At 42.5% G+C, this 19,118-nt stretch overlaps 1 protein-coding gene across 1 annotated transcript in view; it reads right to left on the bottom strand.

The window, feature by feature from the left end:
• The window catches only part of THBS1 (thrombospondin 1), an 85,962-nt gene that overhangs the window by 27,741 nt on the left and 39,103 nt on the right, over window positions 1-19,118 (bottom strand). The window contains exons 7-10 of the mRNA XM_030214147.1: window positions 14,464-14,637; window positions 13,689-13,865; window positions 8,682-8,855; window positions 8,277-8,404 (exon numbers count right to left, since the gene is read on the bottom strand). Coding sequence (XP_030070007.1) covers window positions 8,277-8,404; window positions 8,682-8,855; window positions 13,689-13,865; window positions 14,464-14,637 — 653 coding nt within the window. The remainder of the gene's footprint in view (window positions 1-8,276; window positions 8,405-8,681; window positions 8,856-13,688; window positions 13,866-14,463; window positions 14,638-19,118) is intronic.

Here is a 19,118-nt window from a genome sequence, read left to right as displayed (position 1 = left end):
TTCTCCGTTCTAGGCAGCCAACTCTGGAACGCAATACCCAGACACATCCGAACAACCAAAGAACACCTACCCTTCCACAAGCTGCTGAAAACCTACCCTCTTCAAACAAGCCTATCCAATGACCCAACTTAATTCATGAACCTAATCCACACCACTAGCATTATCCTTACATTAAACCCTCCCCCATATCTTTTCCTCTTGTCCTACTCTATACAATTATGTTATTTCTGTGATACTTTGTATCAGACATTGTAACTCTGTACCATACTTTGTAAACCGCACTGACCTGCTAACAGCGGGAAAGAGCGGGTATAAATGCTACAAATAAATAAATACTTCTACAATTCGACATGTCCAGTGCTTTTGACATGGTTGACCATGGAATATTATTATACATCCTAGAATACTTTGGAGTTGGCGTAATGTTCTTAATTGGTTTAAAGGCTTTCTTACCACAAGATCATACCAAATAACATCTAACTCGACTACATCAGTCCCATGGATACCTGAATATGGAGTCCCTCAAGGATCCCCCCCTCTCACCAACCCTCTTCAATTTAATGATGACACCCTTGGCCAGGTTACTATCCAACCAAAATCTCAAGCCATACATATACGCAGATGACGTAACAATCTACATCCTGTTCAAACATGATGTAGAGTGGAGGAGTGGCCTAGTGGTTAGGGTGGTGGACTTTGGTCCTGGGGAACTGAGGAACTGAGTTCGATTCCCGGCACAGGCAGCTCCTTGTGACTCTGGGCAAGTCACTTAACCCTCCATTGCCTACCGCATTGAGCCTGCCATGAGTGGTAAAGCGTGGGGTACAAATGTAACAAAAAAAAAAAATGATTTAAAGGAAATCACCAACGATATCGACCAAAGCTTCTATATCATGCACTCATCGGCGGATGCATTTCAGCTGAACTTAATGCAGAAAAAACACAATGTCTCATACTCACCTCACAACATAACACTAGTAAATTCACCACAATAAACACACCAAACCTGTCCCTTCCTGTTTCAGACACCCTGAAAATTCTTGGAGTTACCATTGATCGAAATCTTACTCTAGAAAATCATGTGAAAAATACAACCAAGAAGATGTTCCACTCATGTGGAAACTTAAAAGAGTAAGACCTTTCTTCCCAAGGACCATCTTTCACAACCTAGTACAGTCAATGGTGCTGAGTCACCTAGACTACTGCAATGCCCTCTACGCTGGTTGTAAAGAGTAAATCAAGAAACTCCTAACTGCCCAGAATACTGCAGCCAGACTCATATTTGGAAAAACAAAATATGAAAGTGCAAAACCCCTAAGAGAAAAGCTACACTGGCTTCCACTCAAAGAACGTATCGCGTTCAAAGATTTGCACTCTCATTCACAAAATTATTCACGGAGATGCTCCAGCCTACATGTTAGACCTAGCAGACCTGCCCCCCCCCCCCCCCAGGAACGCTAAAAGATCATTCCACACATTCCTGAATCTTCACTTCCCCAGCTGTAAAGGTCTTAAATACAGACTAACGCATGCGTCAAGCTTTTCCTACCTGAGCACGCAGCAATGGAATGCATTGCTGCTTAACCTGAAAACTATTCACGAACTAACCAACTTTCATAAATCTCTGAAGACCTACCTCTTCAACAAAGCATACCACAATGTAGTGGTGTAGCAAGGGGGGGGGGCGGTGGGGGTGGTCCACCCCGGGTGCACGCCGCTGGGGGGGTGCCGCGCGCCTGTCGGCTCTTCGTTTTCATGCTCCCTTTGCCCTGGAACAGGTTACTTCCTGTTCCGGGGCAGAGGGAGCATGAAAACGAAGAGCCGGCAGGCGCGCAGCACCCCCCCCCCCAGCAGCGTGCACCCAGGGGGGCGGGGCGCATCGGCGATCCGCCCCGGGTGTCAGCCCCCCCTAGGAACGCCACTGCCACAATGAACAATAATTGTAAATGTAACACTTCTCCACTTTACCTATACTTGGAATTGTTTTCCTCTTATATCTGTTTGCTTAATCTTACATAGAGAAGATGGATGACGTAATAATACCAACTATTATCTAATATGGTATGGCGAATGCCATAACGATACATTGTAAGCCACATTGAGCCTGCAAATAGGTGGGAAAATGTGGGATACAAATGCAACAAATAAATAAATGAAAGAAGGGCAATAAAAAGCCTACCCTAACTTTATCTGATTATCTATCTGGTTAGTGGTCTGAATATTGCAGCTAAATGGACCATATCGCCAGTCAGCACTGATTCCTGAATATTAGCGCTGGCTGCTGTCTGGATACCAGCATTGAACATCTGTTGTATTTTTAATCTGTGATGGCCAGCATTTAAAAAAAAAAAAAAAACACTGTCTGCCATGGGCTTAATATCATCCTCTAAGACTATAGCCCTCTGGGGAAAGGGAAATACCTATTGTATTTCAGTGATGAGTTACTAATGAAAGAGGAATGTGCTAAATCTAATAAAATCTTGAAAGGTATTAATGCTCAAGAAGGAAAACCTTTTCAATGGGAAGGAAGTTCTATAGCTAGGATTCACAATATAAAGTTTTAAGGAAGCAGACTCAGGAAAAACATCAAAAAGTATTGTTTTCGTGGAAAGGATGACGAGCGATTGGAATGTCCTGCCAGACCCCAGATGTTACGCTGATGACAAAAACAGTTAGAGAAACTTTAAAACTGTGGCATAAACACACAGGATACCTCGAGGCAAGAGGATAAAAATGAAAAACTGGAATAGCCTGCAAGGAGCAGCAGTTATAGACCAAACACAGCCCAAAATGAGACTGGCCACATGACATGACAGCAGGAGATGATACACGCTTAAGTGTTTCTCCTGCTGTTGGTCCAGCTGAAGACCCAGATGCTTTAGAAATCAGCACAGGTACAGAGACTCCTGCTGTCCTTCTGTACCGTCATATTTGGTGGAGAATCCTCTATCCAGTTGATCATAACACAATTTTTTTAGCCATCAAAAGTACTTTCCTCAGAAATCAGGTAAAATATCTCCTACTGGTAACCAAATCACTCAGCATTATCTAGAATACACAGATGTAAAGATTTAACTACATTCTTCCCAGCTATTCTGTTCATAAATCCAATGGTGTTCTTCCAAAATTTGTTGAACCCTACTTTCAAAATTTAGAAACTGTTTTACATGACCAGATAAGAGCCAGGGCAACACATTTTAGGTGTTTACTCAACACTCACTGTTAATCCTAACTGGTGCACCTAGATTCTATTTAAACATTTTAAACTGCTGCTCCCACAGGGTCATGCTTTCATTTTAACAAAATACAGTTGACTATCTGAATCCTTTTCTGAGGTGGAAATGGAAGAGTGTGAAGCCATGACAGCAAGGTAGGGTTTGAGGATTGCTTTGTATCTGTTAAGGGAAGGTATTTCACTAACATCCTGTGAATGTCATCACTTCAAGGAAGGCTGCAAAGGATGCAGAATAACATTTGTACAAATGGGAAAGCTTTTTGACATTTGGACATATAGCCAGACTTGCAGATCAGAAAGTCCTCTTGCCCTGCTTCTTGGAGCAACTGGTCCAGAAACCAAAAAGAGGAGGGCCTCTTTTAGATCTAGTCCTTAGTGGAATATAGGATTTTGTGTGAGAGATTATATGCAGCCTTTAATTGATCTCCCCCTTCACAATGCTCTCCCTAGTTCAAGAGATTACCTAACCCTCTACTATCCCAGTTGCAAAAATGTGATCTACAAGTCAATCTATACGTCAGGATTCTCTTACCTCTGTACCAATCGATGGAATTTTCTCCCAAAATTTATTAAATGGGAACCTAATTTGATATTCCAGAAATACCTTAAAGTATCTCTATTTAAGCAATTTCTCATGGATGATCATAATTTAAACCCCTAATTTTATAAATAAATTTCTCAGTTCCATTCTAATGTTATTATACATAGATGACTATAATTGTTACCATTTTGCGTCTAGCATTCATTTCCATATTACATAATGTAATTACTCAATCCTCATTTATTTTGTTATTACTACTTAATGTATACTATTCTGCAGCACTTTTGTACTGTTAATCACAATAAGTCACATTGATCCTGATCTATTGGGATAATGTGGGACATAAATGAAATAAATAAAAATGGTGTTGGGTCCACTAGGAAACAGTGATCAGAACATTATCAAATCTGAGTTACTGTAGCAGCATTTAACTTTGAAAGGGCAACAATGATAAAAATAAGAAAATGGTTACAAAAAAGATAAAAGGAACAGCCACAAAAGGTTAGGACTTTAAATCAGGCATGGACTTCATTCAAAAATGCCATCTTGGAAGACCAGACCCAGATGTATTCTACATATGGGCCCTGTTTACTAATCCGTGCAAAGTTTTTGGTGCACGCTAAAAAGTTTGCACGCCTACAGCACGGCTTAGTAAACAGAGCCCTAAGAGCAAAACAACAACTGGTATGGTTAAAAGTGAACTGAAAGAGGCTATTAGCAGGGCCATGCCGATGCGGTAAGCGCCGCAGGGGGGCGCCCACCTCTGGAGGGCGCTGCCGCGGTGCTTACCCTCGCCCCGTGCCGCCGAGGACTTTAAATCTTTTACCTCGGTCGCAGCAGCGTCAGTGAAAGCGCTGCTGACGTCTCCCTTCCCTTGTACTCATTGGTTCCCTCAGTGTCCCGCCTTCTTCTGACGTTAGAAGAAGGCAGACACTGAGGGAACCAAGAGCGCGAAGGGAAGGGAGACGTCGGCAGCGCTACTGCTTTCACTGGACGCTGGCTGCGACCGGAAGTAAAAGATTTAAAGTCCCCAGGGCACGGAGGGAAAGAGCAGACAGGCATGGATGGGAGGGCAGAGAGACAGGCATGGATGGGAGGGCATGGATGGGAGGGCAGCAGCAGGGCCCAGGGAGAGAACAAATTGCTGGAAGGGGAGGGGAGAGAGGAGGATTGCTAGCTATGGATGGAGGAGGGAAGGGCAGAGAGGGACAAGGATGGATGTGGATGGGAGGCCAGGACCCAGGGAGAGAGAAGAAATTGCTGGAAATGGATATAGAGCAAGAAATGAAGAAGAAAGGAGGAAAGTAAAGAAATAAATGCAAAGGAAGCCCTGGAAATGGAGTTAAGAGGACAGATAGCAGCAGACTCAGATACTGGGCCAGCATGATCGGAAAAAGAAAGTCACCAGACAACAAAGGTAGAAAAAAATCATTTTATTTTCATCTTAGCGTTTGGAATATGTCCACTTTGAGAATTTACATCTGCTATCTTATTTTGCAATGTATAGCAATTTGTTTCTAAGAATATTGCTGACAATTCCTGTCAGTGTGTCAAGTGGTGAGCGATCATTTTCACCGGGGGGGGGGGGGGGGAATCATTTTCACCGGGGGGGGGGCGCCAGAGACCCTAGGCATGGCCTGGCTATTAGAGCCCCCCCCCCCCCGAAAAAAAAAAATGGAAAAAGAAGCTGAATGAAGAAAACAAGAAGCAAAATAAGTATAGTCAAGTTAGATGCAAAGTTCTGATAAAGAAGGCTAAAATTGAATTTGAAGAGAAACTTGCCATAGAGGAAAAAAAAACTCATAGTAATAACATTTCAGGTATATCAGAAGCAGAAAGCCTGTGAGGGAATTAGATTATCAAGGAGTAAAAGAGCATACAGGGAGGACAAGGTCATAGTGGAAAGACTGAATGAACTCTTTGCTTCAGTCTTTACTGAAAAGGATGTAAGAAATCTGTGCCAGAAATGGTTTCCAAGGGTGATTTTTTCTGTTTAAGCTGCAAGATAAGTGCATATTGATTATATCTATATTATTTAGAAAGTTGTACATTTTCATTGCATATATAGAGTGTTGCACTTATATGTGGAGTGTTTTTTTGCCAGTGATGAAAAGTTTTTAGCTCTGAAGGGTTTACCCTGGAGCTCTTTGAGGCTTTTTCCACCCTCTATTATGATTACATTAGCAGATGTCTAATGCAGATTTCAATCTGACTGAGGATTGTATTTATAGTATACTTTGCATGTGTGATTATTTCATCCTCTACCCATACATTAATCTATAGTGGAGGCTTAAATGTATAAGCATATCTTTCAACCTCCTAAATTAAGATGAATTTTCAGCTGAAAACTTAGGAGCCCTTTAACTAAGCTGTGTTAAGCAGCTAATACAGGCTTTACTACATGGTAAACATGTATTTTGTTTTACATTTATTTATTTTCATGGAAGGCTCACACTCTGAGTTTGAGGCAATAGAGGGTTAAGTGACTTGCCCAAGATCACAAGGAGCTGCAGTGGGATTTGAACCAGGCTCCTCTGGATCTCAGCCTGCACTGGCTGCTTCAACACTAGAGTGGTGAGAACTGGACAGAGGAGTGGTCAGCTGCGACAGTTCGGTACTGTGTGCTAGCTGTCACAATTGCTGATATTGTGGCCACAGTTACAACCACTTCGAGAAGAGATGGTAAGTGCAGATGTTTTACTGGTAGTCTGGTAGCAAAGCCATAGCACTAACACCAGTGCTTGTCCACCCCTATGATCCTTCCCCCACCCTCCACCTCTGGTCAGATACCCCTTCAGAACTTTCCCCCACCTCCCCAGATCAAAGAGCCCTCCAATCTCCCCAACCACCCAATCATTGACCTCTCTGATCCTCCAACCTCTCGATCAAAGACCCCTACCAATCTTCCCAACGCCTGATCAAAGCCCGCTTCCGATCCATCCCCCCCCCCCCAATCAAAGCCCCCTTCCACCCCAGTGTATCTAGTTCCTCCTATGTCAAACATGTCCCTCACACCTGCTTTCAACCCAACCCAACCCCCCCCCCCCCCCGATTCCCCATCCACCTCCAGGATGTATCCAGAGTCAAGGTTTGGGGTTCAGTGGCTAGGATGGGAGCTAAGGCTGACTTCCTGGGTTGTGGGGGGGGGGGGGGGAGGTACCACAGGACTACCAATAGGGCTCAGTAATGCCATTTTGATTCTGATGCCGGATGGCGCAAGAGCTGAGGGGACCACTCCCACTCCTTACCGCTGGATCACCAAGCTTTGCCTCCAGGTAACTCCCAGGGGTGAATGGGGGCTTGGCACAGAGGGGACAGAAGAGTCCTTTGATTGGGGTGAGGGGATCAGAAATGTTTTGAAAAGAATTTGGAGGATCGGAGATGTCTTTGATTGTGGAGGTGGAGAAAGGATTCGAAAGAGTGTCTGGGGTAAGAATGAGAAAAGGACTGGGAGTGTGTCTGATCAGGGGCATGTGGGGATCGGCTTGTAACACTCGGGGATGGGGAAAGGGAGGGAGAGCTGATCTGGGGGTGTTCAGAGGGGCATGGTAACGAGTGGTGATGCTGTGAATAGATCTCCTGTTGATAGCATGGGCCCTCTGCGCTGTTGGTCCAGGCATGTAACACGGTGTCCGTGTGTTAACTGTTTGCCCTGTGCGGTAAATGAAGGCCACACGCCCTGCATTCACTGCATGTTTACAATTGCACAGGCTTTGCACTTACTGCATGTTAACATTTGCTGTGTCAATCCTACTGTACTTTACTGAAAGAGCCCCCTAGGCTCTTAGGTTTGACTGAAAATAGGGCAAAAATTTAGGAGCATCAATTTAGGAGCTCAGCTTTTTTTGAATAGGGCACAAAAACAATTTAACACATTAACATGTGTATTAATACACCTAAAGTTTAATCTCCACATGTTAAATCTTTGTAAACACAAGTTAAACAATTTTATTAACACAGATGTGTGAAATGAACTAAATGAAACAGGAGAGAAAATCAAGGGAAAAGACCAAATGAACACAAAACAACCCAAAATTTCTTCACTTCCCCCGATATTCAAACCTATTTAAATAAAGTTTTAGTACCTCACCTTGGATATTCAGCGAGAGATATGTGACATAGCTGGGTAGGTGCAGATATTCAGTGACAAACCAGTTATGCTGAGTGGTCAAAACAGACCGCTTAAATAGAAGGCCTATCTTTAATCTCTAAAAAGTTAACCGGTTAGCACTGAATAAATCGGCATACCTGTTTAACTTTTTAGTGGCCAAAATAAACCTGGATATTCAATGCCGGCCGCCGGATATGGCCTGGCATTGAATATCTAGGTTTAATGCCCGTGGTGGACAGCAAATGAGCTGCCCACTGCCAGCTGAATATCCGGTCCACTGTGCCCATCTCTACTTCTTCCCATATTCTTCTTCAGCCTTCACCAGTAGCACAGTAACTGACTAGAACTGCTTCCGGATTTAATCACAACAAAAGTTATTATTGGAATACCTCATCAACGTCATCACACTGAATTCCATTTCCTTGATAACCAGAAGGACAAGCACCGCACTTCCAGGAACCATCAGGGAAGCTGGTACATTTGGTCCCCGCAAAACAAGGGTTAGAAAGACATCCATCTATGAGAAACAAGTAAAGACCATATTTCAAAATGCAGCATACATAAAAGGCCAAACCTATATAGTATAATCAATGCCATTATCCCACAGCACAAAAGTCATATAATACAGCATTTGCCCATCAGCTCCCAGCAGTAAACAGTATATTACAAATTAAATCTATGTGATGCTGTGCTGCAGTGGATTCCTATAAAATAAGGTACAATAAAAGTAAAGAAAATTATTTTTATGATGCAGTACAATAATTATCTTAATTTCTGATTTAGTCACTACTCACCAATTGGGCAGTCCTGCTTGTTACAAATCTGAGTATCCAAGTTGTCTCCTATACAGTCCTTTCCACCATATTTGGGCTCAGGATTATTACACAGACGCCCACGCTTCTGAATGCCTCCACCACAAGTAAGTGTGCAGCTATCCCATGGTGACCAGGGTCCCCACTGTCCATCAACTACGGAAAGCAAACATGGTACAGGATGTAGGATCATATCATGTGAAATCTTCCAATATCACTGAATATACCATCTTGTATTATGCTACTTCAAAGAAATACAAGGACAATAGGATCAGTACAAAGGTTCAGTGGCTTCCTCTCATTTGCCGTGTAGTAATCGCTAGCACAGCCTTGTAAAAGATACCACACTAATTTAATCTGAATTACAAACAAAATTCTTTTTCTATCTTCCTTTCTGGCCATTTAGTTTCTCTGGTTTCTACTTTCTTCTCTTCACTCTCTTGCCAGGGTTTTCTATCCATTTCTCTTTTTTTCTCTTCTGTCTTCTTCATTTCCTCTACTACATTCATCTCTGACACTCATCTTTCTCTTTCAGCTTTCTTCTATTTTTCTGCCTCTCTATCCATTTAGATTTTATTCATTCCTACTATTCAGTCTTTGAGCTCCCTTTTTTCACTGAATCTTCCTACATTTTTCCTTATGTTTCCTTCACTCAGGTCTATCCATTCCCCAGTCTTTCATTAACTCTTTGCTCTTTCCCTTTGTCATATAACATAGTAACATAGTAAATGACGGCAGAAAAAGACCTGCATGGTCCATCCAGTCTGCCCAACAAGATAAATTCATATGTGCTACTTTTTGTGTATACCCTACTTTGATTTGTACCTGTCCTTTTCAGGGCACAGACCGTGTAAGTCTGCTCAGCACTATCCCCGCCTCCCAACCACCAGCCCTGGCACAGACCGTATAAGTCTGCCTAGCACTTCTCCTCTCTGTTTCTTTCTCTCCTCTTCTCCCCCTCCACTATGCAGCATCTCCACTCTCGTTCTCTCTTTGCCCCTGCCAACCAGTATGCCCCATCCCTCTTTCTTTCTCTCACTTCTCTATTCAGCATCGCCCATCTTTCTCTCTTTTTTCCCTGTTACCCAGAATTGCCCCATATATCTCTCTCTACCCTCCCCATTCAGCATTTCAGTGTCTCTTTCTCTTCTCCCCCATTCAGCATTGTGATCTCTCTTCCCCCCATCCATCATTGCTCTCTCTCTGTCTCTCTTCCACCCAATTCAGCTTCACCCCATCTATCTCTCATCTCATTCACCATCTCCCAGTTTGTCTCTTTGTCTTCCCCCATCCAGCATCTCTCCCTCTTCCTCCCTACCCAGAATCACCCTCTCTCTCTTCCCCCATACAGCATCACCCTGTATGTCTCTCTTCCTGCCCCCCATCCAACATCATTCTGTTTCCCTTTTATCCCCCACCTCTCTCTTCCCATCCACCATCGCCCTGTCTCTCATTCCCCATCCAGCATCATCCCATCTCCGTTTCCATCATTATCCTATCTCTCTCTCTCTGTCCCGCCCCAACATCACTCTATATCTCCACTCCCTAGCATCACTCTATCTCTCTTCTTCTCATTCAGCATTACTTTCTCTCCTGCTACCCCATCCAACATGGTGCAGTCTCTGCCCCCCCCCCCCCACCATTCTTCTCCCATCAAGCATCACCTCATTTCTGAATCTCTTATCCCTTCCCCCTCATCCAGCATGGCCCCTTTTGTCTGTCTCTTCACCTCAACATCCAGCATCATTCCCTTTGTCTTTTCCCCTTTGTCTCCTGATCATCTTCATTTACAGCTTTCAAGTTCGGTGGGACAGCAATGCAGTATTAGCAGTAAAAACAAAGTGAAAGCATGCGCGGGACCATTTTCCTGTGTACGTGCTCATGTCGCTGCTGCTCTGCCAGTCACACTCCCTCTGACCCAGGAAGCTTGCATTAAAGGGGGCATGACTGGCTGGCAGAGCAGCAGCGGTGCTTACAGGAAAATGGTCCCATGTGCTTTCACTTTGTTCTTACAGCTAATACGGCTGCTGTTCTGCCACCGAACTTGAAAGCTGTAAGAAGATGATCAGAAGAGGGGAGGAAGAAAGACCAGTGAAGGGAGTGAGCCCAGCAGCAAAAATAGGTGCTGTTTTTATCCAAAATCTGTTTGGGGGAGTGGTTGCTCCCCCTGCACCCCCTCTAGCTACGCCACTGCTACTCGCCTCAGATTTGGATAGTATAACAATAAAGGTAACCTTTCAGATAAAGCTGCATTCCTATAAGTAGGATTAACAAGGCTTGCCAGATATTCTGTGGCAAATCCATGAAGAGTAAGGAAGGTCAAAGTGCCCAGCTTAAAAATAATACAGGCCTTCCCAGGGAGCCAGTGCAAGCTGGGGAAGGGTCTTTTAGAGGGATAAAACTGGCCACTGAAGTATTGGGAATAAGTGGTGTGAATCTTTGTGGGCTCAAACTTACAATTATTGTAATTCAGGAGCCCTTTAAAGCCCTAATATACTGCCTACTAAGTAAGAACACCATATCTGTAAATCACATTTTAAGGAAAATGAACTTTTCTCACATTTTTGTATGTTTGTTTTATAAAAATCTTTAGAAACCAAATTTTGTCAGGTTGGAAAATGTATGTTTACAAACGTTCACTTTCCTTACACTGTACTGCAGATACAGTGTTCTTGCTTAGCAGGAACAGGGCAGTATAGACATTTTGGAGCAGATATACAAGTAGCAATTGGTTGCATGGATAAATCTCTCTCAGAAGGCAGAAACAAATTTCGCACCACTATACCAGGAATGGTGTCCAAATTTTGCAGGTTCAGGACTCTCTCAATTGAAAGTTTGAACAGCACAGAAGCAGAACAGCAAATTTCAGGGGCTCATTCCTGCAACACTGCACTGACCAAGGACAATCTGGCCCTTCATGCCAAACCTGAATTGTTGCAGAATGTTAACAGAAATAAAAATCTTAGACTCCTTGAAAAAATGTTTCCCAGATCATCTTTCTTGTCCCCTGTGAATTTTCAGGAGATAATGAAAATTTCGTCAGATTCTCATACCCTTTAATAAAGTGTATTATCTTCCAGTGGGAGTGGTAACAGTACAAAGCCCATATTTGAGATCGGAAAGTTTGTCTGTGCCTAAATAAAGAATGCCACAAAGAAATGATCTCAGGCCACTTTGCTGGTTCAATCTGTAGTGAACATTGACCATGATTAGATGTTGTGGAGTGGAATTTTAGAAAGGACGCCCAAGTCTGAAAGTCAGATATGGACATCCATGTCTCATGTAATTTAGGGATCTGTTGACATGAGCCTATTCTAAAATAAATGAGAAATGGATGTGCCAGGGCTGTCTAAGTCAAGAATGAATATCCATTTTACAAATTGAAACATCCAAACTATGAAGAAGGCAAAACAAGGGACGTAGACGTGTTCTTGGAAGCATTAGAACATCCATAGATGTTAAAGTCAATGTAGAAGAGCAGCCTAACGGTTAGAGTAGCTAAGTGAAAACCAGAACAAAGTTTGCAGGTTCAAGACCCCACTGTAGCTGTTTGAGCCGTCCAGGGACAGAAAAATACCTAATGTGACTTCCCTTACTCCCGCCAATGGAGAACTTCTCAATTGGCAACCTTTCTGTAACCTGGGCCTGCCAAGTACCAGGTCTCAATATGGATGTCGATTTTTTGGACATTGAGGACCCTTCCCCTTCTGCACTTGGAGTTGAACAGCCATCTTTTGGCCCCTCCCTAGTCCCACCCAAAATACACAAAGACCCCCTTGCCATATGGTCATAGTGCAGTTTTAGACATCCATAACCTGACTTCTAAATGCTGGTTTTCAGACATCCAAAACAGGGCTAGAGCTTCTAAAATAACCACCTAAATTTTTTTTTATTTTTTTATTTTTTTTTTAACAGTATAAGGAGTTTATTTTTTTGGTTAAAAAAAAGTCTGTGTTTCCTGATATTTCTAGGCATACATAAGAAAAGGAGAAAGCAGTTCCTGTCCTTGTTAAATGAAGTGCTTTATCTGGATGCAATATTTGTATTAGATTCCCTTATAAATGGGATTTGCATTTTCTGACCTGCTATAATTAGCAGCCTTTCTCAGGGAAAGGGCTATTAGGACTGCTTCCTCTGCTCTTGCTTCTCCTTACAACAAACTTCAGGGGAAATGGATATACGTATCATAATTATAAATTGGTTTATGTTATTTATTTAGGTATTTATATACTGCTTAGACCTAAGCGTTTTACAGTTTCATTTTTATGTTTGTCCCTAGTGGGCTCACAATCTGAGTAGTACATTGTACAACTGTTGTACCTGGAGCAATGGAGGGTTAAGTGACTTGCCAGGGTCACATGGAGCTGCAGAGGGAATTGCACCTGGTTCCCCAGGATCTCAACCCACTGCCGACCATCAGGCAGCAGCGGGAATCGAACACAGTTCCCCAGGTCCACAACCTGCTACACAAACCATTAGGCCACTCCTCCACTCCATTTAGCTGTGGCCATTGGGTGAGATATGTGGAGGAGTGGCCTAGTGGTTAGAACACTGGTCTTGACATCCAGAGGTGGCCGGTTTAAATCCCACTGCTGCTCTTGGGGAAGCAACTTAACCCTCCATTGCCTCAGGTACAAACCTAGATTGTGAAGCCCTCCAGGGACAGAGAAATACACAGTGTACCTGAATGTAACTCACCTTGAGCTACTACTGAAAAAGGTGTGACCAAAATCCAAATAAATATGCTATATTGATAACTTGTGTTTCCTCTTTCTCATCTCTCTTGTTGGGAACTCCTCCTCCCCCTCCCCCCACACCTCCTTGCTATGGATACATTAGTTATCTTCAGCTTTCCTTTCTTTGAACTTCCCAAGTTCTTGTTTTGCATTCAAGATTGTCCTATTTTTTTCAAATCTTGTTTTGCTTAATTTATATCTGTTTAATTAAAAGAATATGATAAAACATTCGAGATTTTTGCAGAATACTTACTGGGGCAGGGGTCTTTTTGGCAAGGTTTGTTCTCTCTGGCTTTTCCTTGACAATCTTGTCCATTCATTTGGGGACGTGGAGAATTGCAGAGGCGGATCCTGGTGATTTGTCCACTGCCACAGGTAACAGAACATGAAGTCCATGGAGACCAATGACTCCACCCTCCATCTTGCTTGACTAAAACAAAAAAAAAAAGCTACAAATTATTGATAGTCCAAAGAAAAATGTGTGATTTCCACAGTCACATCTTGTATACATCTGTACAAATAATATGTTTAAGACCTAGTAGTGGTATCTGTCATGGTTCAGCAGGATGTGAAGACTAGAAGATATGGACATGGAGCTTTCGGCAGGCTGCAGGATTATAAAAGGCAAGAGAATAATGGGGCCATAACAAGCAGGAGACACAGGAGTCAGGGAGATGACAGGGAGTGAGCAAGATGGGTAGGAAGGGCCACAGGAGAAGACTGACTGCCACTAGTGAGTGAGGGCTGAGTTCTGGGGGTTAGGAGAGGTAAGAAGTTTGAACATTATCTTCTGGTGAATTTCACTGGGTGTTGTCTAGTATAAAATCTAGTCACAATGCAACTTGTGCAATGAGGATGGAAAATCAGACAAGGAGATTTTCTTCACGGAGAGACAGTGACCCTTGAAAACATTCATTGCACAAGCCCAGAATCACGATAATGGAAAGAAGTGGAATATAAGTCTGGATATTAAATTAAATCAATAAAGACATTAACTACACAAGACTTGATCCAGAAAGCTTACTTACAGCGTTTGTCACACTCCTGCAAGTGGCAACTTCGGGTCTGCATGGAAGAACCTTCACAGCGGTTGTGGAGACTGTCACATGAGCGTCCTCTTTGCTGAATCCCATTGCCACAAGTAACAGAGCAAGGTGTCCATTCAGACCACGGAGACCAATCGTCATCGGGGGAGTCACTTGCTGCAGTATAAATAAATAAATAAACCCCCACATACACAGATTTCTTAGTACCTCCTTTCAATTGTGCCAGATTCAACACTTTCTGCCAATGAAATGGAACTCTTATCTACTTGCAGCAGCTGAACGGATTAAAGCTTCTATCATATTATGAAGAAGCACAAAGGACTAGGAAAGACAGCATGATCACTGTGAATCTCTGAACACCACATGGTTACACTCTGTTTATTATAAAGCAGAAAGATAGAGTATGATGACCACTGTTCCCTCTGAGCCAGAGGTTCTCAATCCAGTCCTTGGGATGACCACAGCCAGTGAGGTTTTCAGGATAACCACAATAATATATGCATGAGATAGATGTGCATGTAATGGAGGCAGTGCATGCAAATTTTGCTCGCGCATATTCATTGTGGATATCTTGAAAACCAGACTGGCTTGGTGTGTCCTGAGGACTGGGGTGAGAACCCCTGCTTTAAGCTGAGCAGGAGTCCTTCACCTACAGTCCTACCAGTGGAAGGTGCTGTTTCACTATCACATTTCCAATAGTGAGGGACAGGCAGGCTCTGCAGGAATCCAAGGAACCGGCCTGTCCCTAGTGACTGAAAACACAATACTGAAACACCACTCCACACTGGCAGTAATGCAGTTGAAGGCCTTCCGCCCAGTTTAGAGGGAACAGTGATGATGGCAGACATGACAGATAAGAAACAGGAGACCCATCAGGTATGCCAGTCCTTCCAATGTCTGAACCCACAACTGGATTTCTGGCTTTCCCTTCAGCATATTACAACTGACTGCCCACATCCTACCTAGAGCATGTTCCCTTCAAAATGTATGCATTTACATGTATAAATAAATAATGGCATTGTAAAATTAGCATTTACATTTGTATTCCATATACATGGTTTATTTTGATTTAATATACCGCTCTTCCTGTGGACATCACAGGGAGGTTAAAAAATAATATAAAATCAGCACATAAAGGAAAAGAACGCCAAAATTAATAGGACAGGAACAGCCACACATACACTCAGGAGGGACAGACAACAACAAAAAAAGAAGACAGAGGCTGAATCTTCCTAAAAGAGGTCAGTGGAACCTAACCACCCTGCTATAGGATATGGGAGTATCACCAATGTTTAAATACCTCTATTTACATGTGTAGATGTCAAGTAACCCTCCTAAAATGATCTCCAAGATGTCAGGCTATCTCCTCTCTGTGAAGCACAGGGCCCCATGCCCAAGCCAACCAATAAGGCATATCTATGTGGCCACCAAGGGCAGCAAATAATAGTCAAAGCAAACCAATACATCCTGATACCTACTCAAACCCAAAGAACCATCACTGAATATTTTTACCTGCAGGAAGGGTGGGAAGTTTTCAAGTGACCCATTTACCTGGGCAAATGGCTTTTGGAAAATGCTCTCATTATTTGTATGTAAGTGATATATAAGCATGATGTCTTGGTGGGGGTGGAAGAAGATAGATTAGGGGCCTGAAAGTCTGAAGACAGGGTCATAAAGCTAAAGGTTTGCCTAAAGGTGCCCAATACTCTTCCGCAAACCCTGTCCATGCCACCCCTTAGCAAATGTGCTATGACTCTTGTCTTTCATAGGCAACAAAAAACATGGAACTGTGCAGAGCCACTGTCTTCCTGGCATAAATACATGACACTGCAAGGTCTGCCACCAGTGTGACACATGGTATTGCTTCAGCCTCTAACAGTGCAATAAACAGTCATAAAACAAATCAGAGAAAATATTTCTCCACTCAAAGTGTAATTAAATTCTGGAATTCGTTGCCAGAGAATGTGGTAAAAGCAGTTATCTTAGCAGGTTTAAAAAAAGGTATGGATAATTTCCATAAGCCATTATTAAGATGGATATAGGAAAACCCATTGCTTATTTCTAGGATAAGTAGAATATAAAACCTGTTACTCTTTTGGGATCTTGCCAGGTACTTAGACCTGGATTGGCCACTGTTGGAAACAGGATAGTGGACTTGATGGACCTTTGGTCTGTCCCAGTATGCCAATGCTTACTGTATGTTCTTATACAGCCTTCCTCTACTAATACATATTTCAATAGTCATACTAGATGTCTGCAGTGCTGTACAGATACACATAACACAGTCCCTTTTCTGTGCAGCTTAAAGTCTACTGAAGCCATACAGACAAGTAAAGACTCCAGGAAATGTATTTATTATAGAACACATGGTTAAGTTCAACAAAGCTATGATTAAGGAAGACCAGATTGAAGGATTTAAACACAGTATGAAACAAAAGTAGCATTTTAGATCAGATATGTGTATGTGCAGAGAGGAAGGCTATTCTAGGTACATAGTACAGAAAGGTGAAAAGTCCAAAAGTTTGGAGTTGGCATGGGGGGGGGGGGGGGAAGAAGGTACAGATAAGAACAGTGTGACTAATGAATGGAATTAATGAGAAGAAGTTAGGGGTCTTTACACTTGTCCACATTAAATTTCATCTGCCATTTGGAAGCCCAGTCTTCTAAGTTCCCAGGTCCTCCTTCAATTTCAACCAGTCTGCATGCAATTTAACAACTTTGACTTTCGGGAGATGTGTTTATTATAGAACATATGGCTTTAATCAAAAAGGCTATAATTATGGAAGGGCAGGTTGAAAGATTTAAGCACAGTATTAAACAAAAGTAGCACGTTAGGCCGGATACACATGTCCAGAGAATGAGGCTATTCTAGGTATAAGGTACAGAAAGGTGGAAAGTCCAAAAGTCAGGAGTCGGCACTGGAGGAAAAAGGTACAGATAAGTGTAGCTTGACTAAAGAATACAATTAATGAGAAGGAGATAGGGAACAATAATACAAAGAGGTAATTGTACTTGTAGGTGGGTAGAAGCTTCAACTGTGAGAAAAAGCAGATGGGAGGCCAGTGTAGAAAGAAGAGGGACTATATAGTTTTAATGGCTCTAGAAGATACTTTATGCAGCTGGACTATGAGTAGATTCTAGGAGTGATGGTTAAGTGATAAGAGAGACAATAAGAGAGTGATAGGTTATTCAGAGAAGAAGGGATGTGAAACGAGTTGCTGCTGAAGGTTCACACTGCAGTATTTGAAAAAACACTTCTGAGATTATTTTTATACAATGTTATCTGAAAATCTAATGAATAGCTTAGGACAGCGTTGGGATCTATTGATGGACTGATGATGTAATAGTAATGGAGGAGGATCCACCAGAGGTAACAGTAAAAATATGATGGAAAATGTAGGAGGAAAACCAAGACAGAAGACAGTCCTAAGGAGTAGATTGTGATAAACAGCATAAAAAGCAGAAGATGGAACAAAGTCAGATGTTAAGAAAAATTAGAGAAGCTAACAAATTTGACAACAGAAGAATAATGTAAGATTTCAATTACCCCAATATTAGCTGTGTAAATTTCACATCAGGATGTAATAGCGAGGTAAAGTTTCTAGATGAAATAAATGGCTGCTTTATGGAACCAATGAGATAAAGACCTGTTTTAAATCTAGTCATTAAAGGAAGCGAGGATTTAGTGCAAGAGGCAATGGTAAAAAATTCATATGTGACTTGACAACTGGAGGGAAGACACTAAGGAAAACTACTGCACTAGCATATTACTTTCAAAAGGAAGGCAATGATAAAATGGGGAAAATGGTAACAAGAAAAAAAAACTAAAAGGAGACGGTGCAAGGGTTAAGTATTTAGATCAAGTGTGGACATTAGAAGCCCAGATCAGATGCATTCCACTCATTAAAAAAGGTAGAAGGAAGGCCAAATGAATGCAGGCATAGTTAAAAGGAGAGGTGGAAGAGGCTATTATAGCCAAAAGACCACCATTCAAAAAAATGCCCCCAGTTTCATCTATTCAGGCATCCTCAAGCTATGCAGCTATTGCACAGCATGGTGTCCTTGACCTAACACATGCTGACATGAAGCCTGAGTGTTGCTGTGTGCAATAGTTGTATACCATGAGGAAGCTTGAATAAGCGAAACAGTTGCAATTGTCTGTACAGCCCTACAATATTGGCACAGAAGGGGAATTTTGAAGAAATCAGAGTTCACTGAGATGTTTTCACAAGATATGCACATGAATGCACAGTTTTATTAAAATATAAGTATAGAACGAGTTGGAGGTTTTTTGACTTTTGATGTTTTAAAGCCAGAAAATGTATTGTTATAAATAATAATAAAAAAAAAAAGAACAGAGAGGCTATGGCTGAAGTCTTTTTCCTTAAAAATTATTATATACGTGATAGGTTTTATTTATGGTAAAGGCGTAGTTGTTTGATGTTGATGTGTACAGACAGGATGAAATTGTACTCAGTGGCGTTCCTAGGGGGGCTGACACCCGGGGCAGATCGCCGATGTGCCCCGCCTCCCGGGTGCAGCACCCCCCCCCCCCCAGCGAAAGGACACCCCCCCATGAAAGAACCCCCCCCAGGTGCACGCCGCTGGGGGGGTGCCGCATGCGCCTGTCCTTCGTT

Source organism: Microcaecilia unicolor, chromosome 9 (assembly GCF_901765095.1).
Source record: "Microcaecilia unicolor chromosome 9, aMicUni1.1, whole genome shotgun sequence".
Taxonomy (NCBI): domain Eukaryota; kingdom Metazoa; phylum Chordata; class Amphibia; order Gymnophiona; family Siphonopidae; genus Microcaecilia; species Microcaecilia unicolor.
This window is presented reverse-complemented; position numbering and strand designations above follow the sequence as displayed.